This window comes from Pseudorca crassidens, chromosome 6, assembly GCF_039906515.1.
Source record: "Pseudorca crassidens isolate mPseCra1 chromosome 6, mPseCra1.hap1, whole genome shotgun sequence".
In the NCBI taxonomy this organism is placed as follows: Eukaryota; Metazoa; Chordata; class Mammalia; order Artiodactyla; family Delphinidae; genus Pseudorca; species Pseudorca crassidens.
Window position 1 is genome coordinate 24,869,440 of NC_090301.1, and position 14,027 is coordinate 24,883,466.

At 34.6% G+C, this 14,027-nt stretch overlaps 1 protein-coding gene across 1 annotated transcript in view; it reads left to right on the forward strand.

The window, feature by feature from the left end:
• Positions 1-14,027, forward strand: part of ERBB4 (erb-b2 receptor tyrosine kinase 4) — a 1,112,967-nt gene that overhangs the window by 426,516 nt on the left and 672,424 nt on the right. The window contains exon 2 of the mRNA XM_067740710.1: positions 807-958. Coding sequence (XP_067596811.1) covers positions 807-958 — 152 coding nt within the window. The remainder of the gene's footprint in view (positions 1-806; positions 959-14,027) is intronic.

A 14,027-nucleotide genomic window follows, 5' to 3' on the forward strand; every position in this document is an offset into this window, starting at 1 on the left:
TTATCATCTTTTGATTTTGATTTACTTCCATAGGTAGAAAATAGGGTAATTATAAATTTGAAAGAAAATCTTGTTTGAGTGAAATTAAATGTATTTACATGCTTTATATGCCCACAGCAAATGTGATTATTTTAAGTTTATCTCCTTGCTATATGTTTCTGTGGAACCCATGCTTTCTTACTCTCTGTGGTTAGTACATACATTTTATGAATGTAAATGTATGATGTCACTTATATGTGGAATCTAAAGAAGCTGAACTCATAGAAACAAAGAGAAGAATGGTGGTTACCAGGGACTTGGGCGTGAGGAAATGAGGAGATTTTTGTCAAAAAGTACTAACGTCCAGTTATAAGATGAATAAGTTTGGATGTAACACGGTGATTATAGTTAACAATACTGTATTATATACTTGAAAGTTGCTGGGAGAGTAAATCTTAAATGTTCTCACCACACACACACACACACACACACACACACAACAACAACAATGGTAATCAGGTGACATGATGGTGATGTTCGCTAATGCTATGGTGGTAATCATTTTGCAATATATAACTGTATCAATACCGCATGTGTACCCCTTAAACTTACATAATGTTATATGTCAATTATAATGCAGTAAAGCTGGAAAAAATAAAAGTGAAGATATTTATCAGTGTTTGGGTTATGGGTCTTAATAACATTCAAAATATTTTAATTCAGGGAATTGGAGTAGATTGTTGTGGAAGAGAGTTGAGGGAAATATTGTCATGGTGCATGTCATATAAAGTTTACATAACTTCCCATGTTTTTTCTTGTCTTGGCAGTGTGCGCAGGAACAGAGAATAAGCTGAGCTCTCTCTCTGACCTGGAACAGCAGTACCGAGCCTTGCGCAAATACTATGAGAACTGTGAGGTAGTCATGGGCAACCTGGAGATAACCAGCATCGAGCACAACCGGGACCTCTCTTTCCTGCGGGTAAAGCTGTCTCTTTCTCTTCTTTCTTTGTAAATGCACAGTGGTGTCACAATGCAAAAGACAGACCAGCTTTTTGTACCTGATGGTTATGTTCGTCTGCCCTGCCTGGCAGTGTTCATGACTGTAGACATGTAGAAGAGAAGAGATGCCAAGGCACACCCAGGAAAAGAAAAAGAGTACCAATGGCATCATGATTGACACCCTAGTTTAGAACAGTTACTGTTGCCCTAAGATTGATAGAAGATTCTGTCAGGGTGTAGGACATGACTTCTAGCAAGCGTGTCTTTTTCTGAATGGCGGGCAAGAGGAAAACTTTAGACTGTGGGCTAGGAGCATCAGAGGACCAATCAGATAAGAATTGGTAACTTTAGCTAGTAATCTCCTTTTCTGCCCCATTCTGTCACTTTGGAAATTTTAAACTATTTCATATTACCATAATGAGAGTAATACTGTTAACTTTAGAAGAAAAATGACATCAGTTTTTGAAAACCAACAAATTATTGAGAGTCATAGGAAATCACAAGTACTTATATAAGTTGATATATGCATGCATATAAACGCACACGTGCATATATGAAGTTACCCAGAGACGAGTCCTTTTACAGACTTGTTTTTGGGGCTCTCATTTATCCTTATTCTGTTAAACCTGTTATTAGTACTTAATGCCTACAGTTTCTTAAGTTTTGCTTCATCCGGAACAGGTATAGGAAAATCTGAACTTCAAAGAGATTTTGACGAAGTGAGATGAGGATGCAGTGTTTTGTATAACTAATAATTTATTCTTCATAAAAGAATTAATAAGATTATTTTAAATAATAGCATCCCTAGAATATATTCAATCTTATTTTCAATATTATTTACAGACTTCTCAGGAGCACTGTCTTATATAAATAAAGATGTAAATAATGTTTTGAATAATGATACAGTAAACTATTTAGTAGATAGTAAATTAGAGAACTATGATACTTTTAATCATTCCATACTTAGATAAGAAGTAAAAAACAGTCATTTTTGAAATACTTTGAATGTAATAAAAACGTCTAGAAGTGATAACAACCTCAGAAAATGTACCACCTCAAAACTTAAATAACACTATGAGACATGATATCTGCTTTTAAAATGACTATCATACTAGTATTGATATAGGGAATTTCCATATCAAGGTGTTTCCATATAGTATTGTTTGGTTGATAGAACTCTAATTCTACAGGTTATGTAGCTTGTATTAGCTATGGTGTTTAATTATGACATCTTTGTTTATCAAGAGTAGATAGTAAAAATTTATCTGAAGCCTTGAGTGAGAAGACCTAAAAAGAACTTAGCACTTAGTTTTTTCTATTTTGGACTACCGTTTCAAGAAATGAACACATACAAGCTATCCTAGAACAACCTCTTCATAGCAGTGCATCTGAGTATTAGTTATTAAAATTTGTTTGCAAGATTCTAACGTGTCTTGATTATTTTCAGATAGAATTTATTCTTCAAAATAAAAACTTGATGGTATATGAGCTGATTTGTAGATTTAGTTAGAAATGCCAAGAAACTCAATGATGTTGTAGAAAAGGAAAAGTAAGAGCTGAATTCTAAAACAGAGGAAATGGGTTAAATGGTCTATTAGAACAGAATAATATGAGAAAATTTTAAAAGGCAATCTAAGATGTTAGTTTTTCTTCTTATTCTTTCCTTGCTTTGTTTGCTCTAGATTTCACTGGCTTAACAAAAAATAACATGAGTACTATGACAGTCTTTAAAATAAATAACATAAAATTGTCTTATTACATATTTTATTATTTTATCATTCTTAATCTCTTATAAGGTAACAGAATGATCAAAAATTGACTTTAGTCAATTTTAATCTTAGAAATATGAAAGTAGCATATAAATCTTTGGGCATCATGGTCTATACCATTGGATATTCTACATTTTTAGGAACTATACTGAAGTAAAAAAAAAAAATAAGTTAATAGAATGAACAGATTTGGGAAAGAATAAAATAAGGAGGACCAAGATTTGTACTTGGAGCAAGAAATAAGTTATTTCTTTAAAAAAGTAATTATTGGCTCCTAAGAAGCATCTCTAAAAATTCATATAAACTTTGTACTAACTCATGCACATATCTCAATTTTAATGTTTGTTTAATGATAACTATAATAGGTTTTGTTTTTGACTTACTAATAAGAGCTTATACTTTGTTCCTTTGGAAAATAATCATTTCTAATTGTGACATGTATTCATTTACTCAGCAAATGGTCTTAGCCCAAGGATACAATAGCAAGTAATCTATTGTTCTTGGTTTCAACAATCTTGCAGTCTTGTAGAGGGTTACAGATGTGTAATAGATAATTACTGCATGTATGAGTGTGTGTGCATGTATACATATATATGCACATACAAAATTTTTTAGTTGCCAAGACTGAAATAAGAAGCCAGAATCAGAATGAAAGCATGGTCTTGTGTTAATGGTAAGTGTGGGTGTTGGGCAAAGAAAGGAATGGGTAATTCTGAAGGATTCAGGAAAGATTTCATCAGAAACATGCTTAGATTGAGTCATGAGAAAATGAATAGAGGCTCACAAAGTGGGTGGGTGGGAGGGCATTCCAATGGGAGTAATATAAGTTAAGGCTTAGAAAGAAGGCCCTAAGTCAGAGTTAATAAATGTGTACCTAGTGTTATTGCTTTAGATACTGTACACATGCGTTCAAATGAATCAAACAGGGTTCTTCCTCTCATGGAACTTATAGTATAGTGTGGATGAAGATAAATTGGGGGATGGAATAAAATATTAAATTGGAGAGATAGAGACCCTTATAATATAGATAAATATCTAGGAAACATCAGCACCCAAATGACAAATTAGCATTTGGGGATAAGATGAAATAGTCAAGGGAGATTGACAAGTGTTAGTCCAACAAGTGGTCCTAGGACAGAACTCTCTGGATTCCCATTCTCTGTTTTTTGGTGAGTCCCTGAAAGTTAGGACTATTAGCTGAAATCTTCATTCTACTGCACTGGATGAGCCATTATTTCTAACTATACCTTAGAATATGCTAAAAGCTCTCTGTTTAATATAAAATTTAATTCCTTCTGATAACTACATTATGGTTCATTTGTGTTTTTAGTAGCTTCCTTCCAAAGTACATAATCTGTTCGATATTGACACATTGCAATAAATAGAGCCCGTATAAAGGAAATCTAGTTATGTTGCATTATGCTATCATTTATGATAAATTTTGAATTGTATGAGTGAATAGTAAACTTCCATTAACTTATCCTATGGATTACATAGCCCTCACATATATTTATAGAACTGTAATTCATTGAGCCGCTTTTTATAGAGATGTGTAATTTCCCTTCCTCTAAGAATGACCCATATCTATAAGGTGTTTAGAAAGACATCATAGATAGGGATTTTAAATTTCATTTTGGAATTTATTTCTGTCTTTAAGAAATTAAGAAAGTATTTTTGTTTTAAAAATATTTTCCATCCTTATTTTCGTCTCTACTAGCAAGGTCATAGTGTTTTTTTGTTGTTCGCTTTGTAAGAAACCACTCTAGTTTCTGTGATTCACGAGAGCAGTTTAACCATATACTCTATTTACTTTTACTATCTGAATAGTCAATGTCTAGAATGGTGCCTAAAATGTAGTAGGTTTTCATTAAGTCTTTGTTTAATGGACAAATGTGTTATTCTTAATATTTAATAATAATTATAAATCGCTGTTTTATATGTGGTATGTTCCCTAGATAAATATGTGGGACCCTCCTCATGTTATTTCAGTGTGACAGCTCCACAGGTCACATGTGTGGGCATAAGACACAGGCTGGGTCAATCAGAATCCATTCCCATGAGGATTTGGAATTTTGACTAAGACCATTCAGTTTGTATATTAGTTAACTTCTTGACCACTTGGGTACCAGAACACAGCTGTTTTTTCCTCATTGTTTGAGTGTCAGAGAGAGCTGTGAAAACAGCAGAATGGAGCCAACACACTGAAAATGACATAGAGACCAGAGAAAGAGATCGTTCACCCCAAATTAATAATGAGGAAGCCATTCATTTCCAGGTTCCAATCTGCTTCTGAAGATTGGTTGCATTACAGCCATTGGGTCAATAGGATACTCTTGGAACTTGATAGTAGCCTTGAAGTGATTTCCCTTTTTTTTTCTTAAACTAGATAGGTTTGTTTTCTTTCACTGTTACTAAAATATCTTATCTAGTATATCTCCCAAGATCTCAAGAACACAGCAGAAGTGGGCCTTTGAAATTGGATTGAAGATGTGCTTATATATAATCAAAAACACCCAACAACCCTGTAATGTTTTGTAGATACTTTCTCAATCTTTGTTAGATATAGGTTATTAAAATACTTTGAAATGCCTTCTTTCAAGATGGTTTTATTATATCAAACTTGATGCTTATCTCTGTATACACCTTTTAACCCAGCTTTGTTGTAACCTCAAGTTTTTATATTTCTTTTTTGGGAAAAAAAAAAATCTAGTTAATGATACTTAAATTTAGACCTCTGAGACACTGTATAGTTGGCTAGAAAAAGGCCCTAAAACTTACTTACTATGTACTTTATCACCGTCACAAGGTTAAGGCTTATAATAGAAAACAGCAAGGCATAAAAATCACAGATTTTGCACTATTGTCTTACACTTTGTGAACTCTCTAAAACAAGATGAAATATAGCAAGTAATGGGAATGAACCATTGGACCTTTTACCCTCATTAAAATTCTTGAGGGTTTCTTTCCTTTGTCATCCCATTGGTCTTCATTGCTACTACTGGCATTCAGTAACTCAGAGCTTCTAACAAGGTGCCTGACCTGCTAGCTTTTGTACTTTAAATTTATTTTCTGTTTTATATATTCACTTTAAGCAAATAATTTTTAAGTGGCAAATAAGTGTAAAGCAGTGTGATGTATAATGTAGAGTATATATAAGGAATGTTAATACCTATCTTCAACCATTGTTCTAATAGGTAATCACTTTTAATCTGTGGCTTGAATTTAGTTGTTTGCAAATTGTTTTTGAAAAAGTGTATGTTAAGAAGAGATGAAGAGATACATTTATTTAACAGTTGATCCATTGACCTGGAATACTACAATGCCAGTAATTCATTGGACTTCTGTGTGCTGCAGTCTAGAAACCTTAAATCTTAATGATTAAACATGTCTTTTATTACTGAAAAATAAATAAAATAAATTGATACATTAAGATATCTTTTCAAAGAGCAGCATTAATATTCTGTTATTGGTAGCAAAAGGCAATGACTTTGAAAGAGTCAGAAAGTATAGTTTTTTAAAGCAAAAATCTTTTAAAAGTATCTACTCTCAGGTAATGAATAACACATGTTGCAATGGGAATGCAACAAATTTTGAAAAAAACAAGTCTTCTTTTATTGTATATTTGACAGAGCTATAGGGAGTTTTTTGAGTATATGAGAAACAGTGCCATCTAACACTGTCTATTTTTGAAAAATAAAACGTGTTATTTCTTTATAGAAATCATATAAATAGTTCATTTTTTCTTTACTAAAGAAAAGTCCTATTCTTAAATTCAAATATTATCTTTGTCTTTTAGTTAATAATATTTTATAATGCTATGGACTTATAATCCTCTTTTATTTTATATATATTATATATATGTGTATATATATATATATATTTTTTTTTTCATGTATGAGGATGTTGCTTTTTCAACCACTCTCCATAGGACATGAAATTTGCATCATTTTCCCCGTGCTGGTAATGGACCTATTATACATTACTTCATTTTCATACTTACGCATAGTTACTCTTCTAAGGACAAATATTTGCAGAAAGGCAGATAAATCTGCAAATAAGAGACTGCAAGATGCAGACTGGCTCACTGGAACCTAAGACCTTGGCTTCATCAGCATGGTTTTGTTACAGTAAATCAAGGATGATGCTTGGCAATAATGAGTTTCAGGTTGCAACAAGCAACCCTGCTTTTGCCTATTTCATAGCTGTTTCCGGTAAGAATGAACAACTAGTCATGCTCAATATAAAATCCTGAAATATTTACATTTCAGCCCACTTCTAGCTTCAAGACCTACCTTTTATTCTTCTCTGGCAGTTCAAAGCAGATGACTAAAATTAAATCCAACAGTGTATGGTGGAGGTTTGTATTTGTTTTGTGTTGTTTCAATATCCTACTCACTCACATTGAACTCTGCCTGCGCTAAACTTTCTGCTGTGTAGTATGATTTAGCAAAACCCTACACTGAAAAATTCATTCTTAAAATAGATAATTTACAAAATACTTTATTTCTTTGGGTTAGAAAATGCTTTATTGAATAGTTTGCTTAAATAGTAGCTATCGGGAATTCCCTGGTGGTCCAGTGGTTAGGACTCTGTGTTTTCACTGCCGAGGGCACAGATTCTTTTTTATAGGGTGTGGCTATAAAAAAAAGAAAAAATAGTAGCTATCACTGCCTATTCGTGTTTGTTTTTAGATCATTACTTACCAGATAGAATGACTTGTGTGAGATTGTGTTGGAAAGATTGATTGGAATCAAGATGAGAAAAGTAGTGATATTCTAGAATCATTAAAAATTGAAGAGGAAAACACCATTTAAGTTAAACATCTATGGCATAGTAAAGGTGGGTCCACATGTATTATATTCACATTTACCTAAAATATGAGGGCAACATTTTCTAAATCAGCATATCTATTTCAATTGTACACATATTTTAATTGGATTATATAGAAAGGGAGAACAAGCCTGAATTTAAGTTTTCCTGAATAGCTTTTTAAGATAAATAAGTGATATATTTGTAACTCCATTAAATGGTGGACAAATAAGTAAGATTCCTATATCAAGTATTTGTATCCTATAACTATTTTCTCATTTAACAAAATATTGTTTTGTTTTGTTTTGTTTTCTGTGTCCCTACTTGGGACAGAGGGCAAGAAAAAACTATGAAGCACAACATTCAGAATACTTAGAACTAACTATCATGAGGTTCAAAGAAATTGCACCTTCAAGAAATACATGTCAGCTAAACAAGCAGTGAAGTAAGATACGGTGTTATAACTTCTTAATTTCTCTTTCTGTTTGAATTTTGTGTAAAACTACATTTGTGGTAAAATATAACATATTTGCTGTCTTTAGTTGATGAAATCTTAGCTGGGTGAGATAGAGAATACTAAAAATGAAGTTGAGAGAATAGTATTTTAAGATGTTTGTTGGGCCAAAGCAGACATTCTGGGTTAAATGAAATTTTCAAATCTTTGATAGTTTCTGAAAGCTATTTCTAGGACTGTTAAACATACTACATATGCAATTTTATATGCATATATTTACAGCTGGCTCTTAAATTGAAACTTGATTTTGTACTAAATCTAATCATAGAACTTGTATTGCAATTGAAAAAGCTGTGCAATTTACACTTGGCCTGGAAAAATATATCTTTTTTCTCAGAGGTTAAATACTATTTAATCTGATTCAAAATCCTGATGCATTTCAGCAGTTCTACATGAAAAATCAAAAGATGAAATGTGTCTATATTCTCACTTTGGCAGTTATATAAGCATATTTTTGAAACTTTTTTCTTAATCATTTAAGTGTAATATTAAATAATATATATATTTGACAGTTTTCTCTATATCTTAAAAATATTAAAAACAAAATAAATTCCATAGTATCTATAAAAAAATGTACATTTAGTAGAAACTGAATATTTGAAGGAGTATGGGAAAATAGAAATAAGAGATAGAACAGTATAATTTATAAGTTATAATTTCTGTTACATATACAAGCATATATATTATAAATATAAATTAGTGACAATTCATACATATATATAAATATTAATGAGCCATTATTTTCTAGGACTGAGTCAAATTAGTGTAAAATGCTAGCCCTATATAATGTTTCTAAGAGAATATTATTAAAAATGAAACTGCTTAATAAAAGTTTTTTTTTAAAGTCCCTACATTGTAATGCATTTTCCAGGGAAAAAAATGCCCTTCTTGCAAATATACTTAAATTAAAAATGAATTTATTAAGATTCTGAGCAGATGCAGAGGTTTTTTAAATATTTTTGGAGGTTGTGGTATTTAAATTTGGCTTAAATGGTGAGTATAATTAATTTACAGGCTTGTCTCAACCTTAATTAGAGAAAAATGCAAATAACAAACCCATCTCACTCTATGATTCTTAGATACTCTTTGCTCAGGGGAATTGAGTGTATAAAGGTTATTTCTTCACCTTTTTTTATTTATAAGTAGCAAATGTCTTGGTTCAAAGAGAGAGAACAAAGGATATTTATATGAGTTTTTAAAACTAACTAGGAGCGTTTTGGCAGTGGGCTACCTTTTAATTCTAATTTCCAAACACTGGAATATAATCAAATAAAACCTTTTTAAAAGAAATTCATAATTATGTACATTTTCATTAGCTTTATTTTTCTCCAATTCTTTTTTTTTTTTTTTTTTTGTGGTACGCGGGCCTCTCACTGTTGTGGCTCTCCCATTGCGGAGCACAGGCTCCGGACGTGCTGGCTCAGTGGCCATGGCTCACGGGCCCAGCCTCTCCGTGGACATGTGGGATCTTCCCTGGACCGGGGCACGAACCCGTGTCCCCTGAATCGGCAGGCAGGCGAACTCTCAACCACTGCACCACGAGGGAAGCCCTTTCTCCTTTTGTAAGTGATGAAATGTAGTGACTTTTTCAGGACCGCACAGCTAAGCGAGAATTTTGACCCAGTTCTTTCACCTCAGAGTTCAGACATTTGCACCTTGTCTTGCTACTGCCCACTATTTACCAAAGCTTTTACTTAGAGAGAACAGGTTTTTAGAAAACTTGAAACAAGGGAAATAGATTTTTATAGAAAAAAAGTTTTGTTTTAAATTTCAGAACTAGATTGATTGTGGCAGAAGGTGGGCCTTGGGAGAGCCACTGTGGTTGGGGACCCTGAACAGACCCAGTCTTACTTGGTGCAAGTAGCTGATGGAATGAGGAAAGCCCTACAAAAATGTTTTGAGACAAATTTATCTACTTCACTATTTAGATTTTATAATAAAAAAAATATTCACTTAGCACATCTTTATTGACTGCCAACTCTTACTAAGTTGTTGTACTGTGTTTTACAAAGAAGTATAGAACTATAAGTTAACAGTTCCTAGCCCAAGCCTTATAAATGCTGAAAAAGTAGTACAGGTAGTAAATGTCACAGACATTCCCAGAATGGACTCTAGCCCCCATAAGATCAAGGACTACATTTTGTCCTTCTTTATGTTCCCGGCACCTAGCACCCTGCCTGGCACACACACAAAAATGCATAAGATAAATAATGGATGATTGAATATTATGTATTTAGATGTGTTTGGGGCAGGTGTCACAAAAAGATTCATAGAATTGGTTTCCTGTTCCACATGTAAGGAGCTTGGAAGTCACCACTCTGTCCTAACAATAAATAAAAATGCTGAAGAGACTGAAAAATCAACAACTCTTCAGGGGCACCCAGTCATAAGGGAGCCTCCATAATACTGTGGGATTTACCTCCAGAAGTTCAATGAATCTCCACAGTAAATGTGGGAGAAAAATCCCCTTAGGCTTCTGGCAGAGAGAGGGGAAAAGGAACTATTTTGAAATGCATGTCATTCTTCTTAAAAGGCCTGCCCTCAGGGGAAATTAGTTAACTAGAGCCTAACCTGCTAGGTATTATCAGAGCCTTACTGACCCTGGGAAGGGAAATACCCAACTCCACCCCACTCTAGCCATCCTGTCCCACCGAAAGGGGGAGATAAAAAAACTGAGAAACACTTGTGGAGTTCACAGTTCAGAGGCATAGGCCCACTAAAAGACTGAGATCTAATCATAGGACTATAGAACACTTCCTGTCTCCTCACCACATTACTAAAGGCCTACTTACACCACCTCCTTTTATATATCTAACACACCATGCCTGACTGTCAAGAAAAAATTCCAAGGCATACCAAAAGGCAAAAAACACATTTTGAAGATGCAGAACAAGCATCAGAACCAGACATGGCAAGTATTATCAGACCAGGAGTTGAAAACAACTGTGATTAATACGCTATGTGCTCTAGTAGATAAAGTAGACAGAATACAAGAACAGATGGTCACAGTAAGCAGAGAGATGGAAATATTAAGAAAGAACCAGGGACTTCCCTGGTGGTCCAGTGGATAAGACTCTGCGTTCCCAATGCAGGGGGCCTGGGTTTGATCCCTGGTCAGGGAACTAGATCCCACGTGCATGCTGCAACTAAGAGTTTGTATACCACAACTAAGAGTCCGCATGCCGCAACTGAGTACGCACGCTGCAACTAAAGATCCTGCGGGCCGCAACTAAAACCTGGCATGGCCAAAATAAATCAATATTTAAAAAAGTGAAAGAAGCAAAAAGAGATGCTAGAGATCAACAAACAAACAAACAAAAAACAATGTGACTGAACTGAAGATTGCCTTTGATGGGCTTATTAGTAGACTGGGCATGGCTGAGGAAACAATCTCTGAGTTAGAGGATATGTCAGCAGAATCCTCAAAGACTGAAAAGCAAGGAGGACAAAGACTGAAAATACAGAGCAAACTATCCAGGGACTGTGAGATGGCTATATGATTCCAACTACATGACATTTTGGAAAAGGCAAAACTGTGGAGATAATAAATAAATCAGTGGTTGCTAGTGCAACCAGGAGAGGTAGGAAGAGATGAATAGGCAGATCACAGGGGATTTTGAGGACAGTGAAAACACTCTGTATGATACTATAATAATGAGTATTGTACTTTTGTATACTTTTATATACTTTTATAATTATGTCATTATATCTTTGTCCAAACACATGGAATATGAAACACCAACAGTCAACCCTAAGGTAAATTATGAACTTTGGAAGATTATGTGGGATGATGTAGGTTCATCCTTGGTTTAAAAAAAAGAAAAAAAAGCATTCTGTGAGTAATATTTATAGTGGAGGAAGTTATGCATGTGTGGAGGCAAGGGATATATAAGAAATCTCTGTCTCCTGCTCATTTTTGTTGTAAACCTAAACTTCAGACAGAAAATAGTACATAGAGTCTTTTAAAAAATTCGTAGAGGAAATAAAACTTGTTAGTTGTGAAAAAATAAGAGTTATAAAGAGTTATAAAAGAATAGAGGAAATAGAGAAGGAATTCTAGATGTACTTTTACTTGGAAAATTTCCTCCATTTTTTAATTCAGTATACAAATGTGGAGGCTAAAAAAGACAAAAAGAAGAATTATTATGTGCATAGGGGAAGGAGTTGAGATGCAACAGAAATATGGAGGTGGTAGGACGTTAAGGTAGGAAAGGGAGACAGGACCAAATTGTGGTGAGCCTTTAAGACAAGACCAGTTGGGGCTTTCCTGGTGGCGCAGTGATTGAGAGTCCGCCTGCCGATTCAGGGGACATGGGTTCGTGCCCCGGTCCGGGAAGATCCCACATGCCGCGGAGTGGCTGGGCCCGTGAGCCATGGCCTCTGAGTGTGTGCGTCCGGACCCTGTGCTCCGCAACGGGAGAGGCCACAACAGTGAGAGGCCGGAAAAAAAGACAAGACAAGTTATTAACATGAAAGTATTATTTGGGGAACTCAATCTTGTGGCAGTATGGAGTTATTTCGATATCTGAAGTTTTGATTATTAGGTTGATGAGAGCCTGGAACCAGTTGGTTGCTGTGACAGTTGAAAGCATGAGATACATTAACTAATCATTGTGAAGATAGATTTAATAGGACTTAATGACTAACTGAATATAGAGGTTGTGGGTGAGAAGTATACAAAAAGACTCTGAGATCTCAAATTTAGGTACTTAGGCAAATGTATTGTCCTGGATGTAACAGGGACAAAGGAAGGAGAGCCAGTTGTTGCCAAAGATATCTGGTGGCAGCTTTCTTGAATTTCTATCAGTTTTTCAGGAAGACTTTCTCAATGGAAATGTGCTTTGCATCCCAACTAAGGTACACTGTCAGGACTCAGTCAAATGTCGACTAGGAGAATAGCCAGAGAATGGAAGTGTTAGTAAAGCATTTATCAAGAAAACTTTCATTTGCAAAGACTAGGTGACTGCTGCATTTATTTCAAACTCTGCAATTAGGTTCAGCAAATAAGGAGTTAAGCTCACCAAATGATTAGTTGCACTTAAGCCTTTGGGGACAATAACCTAGTTGTTAAGTGCTTGGCTTAACCTTGTGTTTGTTGAATGTAATTATAACACATTTAGAATCAAGATGGGAAGCTGCATTTTTATTTCAGGAACTAATTTGAAAGCATTCCTGGTGACAAAATTCACAGATAAATCTGCTCTGGAAAAGTCCCATTTTGATTTTCCTTCTTATCAGTTAAAGGACAATCAGATGTCAATGGAGTGTGACTTAGTTGGGCATTTTGTCCTCAGTTCTTATTATGTTTCAGTGAGACAGTTGCAACAGCATCTGCTTTATTATTCCCCATGAAGCAGGATGTAGGGAAGGTGTGAGCACTCATGGGGTCAGCAATCAAATGTCCTTCCTAAGGAAGCAGAGGGAACAAGTTAACTAACGTGTGATGCAAATAGAGAGGAATATGGTAAAAGGAAAGAAGTTGTGTTCTTTACAAAGGGATAGACCATATTAAAAAGCTTAGAAGAAAAGAGGAGGAAGCAATAAATAAAAGTCTGGGGACAGGGTGGATTTTGGTGAGCTGAGAGGAAGCCAGAAGTACAGGAATATACTAATAAGCAAAGCATGTGTTAAATGGACTCCACTGTGCTTTCCAAATTGCTTAGATTTTTAATATTTTGAGTGGGAGAGCTTCACCTTAAAAAACATTGACTCCTCTATTCAAGATTTATAAGGCACTTTTTGCCTTGGTATCTTCGTGTTTATGCACAATGTGTCTTTTTAATTGAGTGATTCTCACTGCCCCTGTGAAATAGCAGGACACTTCCGTTTTACTGATGAGGGCACTGAGACACAGAAAGGTTAACTGACTTGTTCAGGTCATGCATCAGTAGCTGACAGACCTTAAACTCAGAACATTCTGAAGAGAATCACTTAAGAACTCATAAAAAAGTTTACCT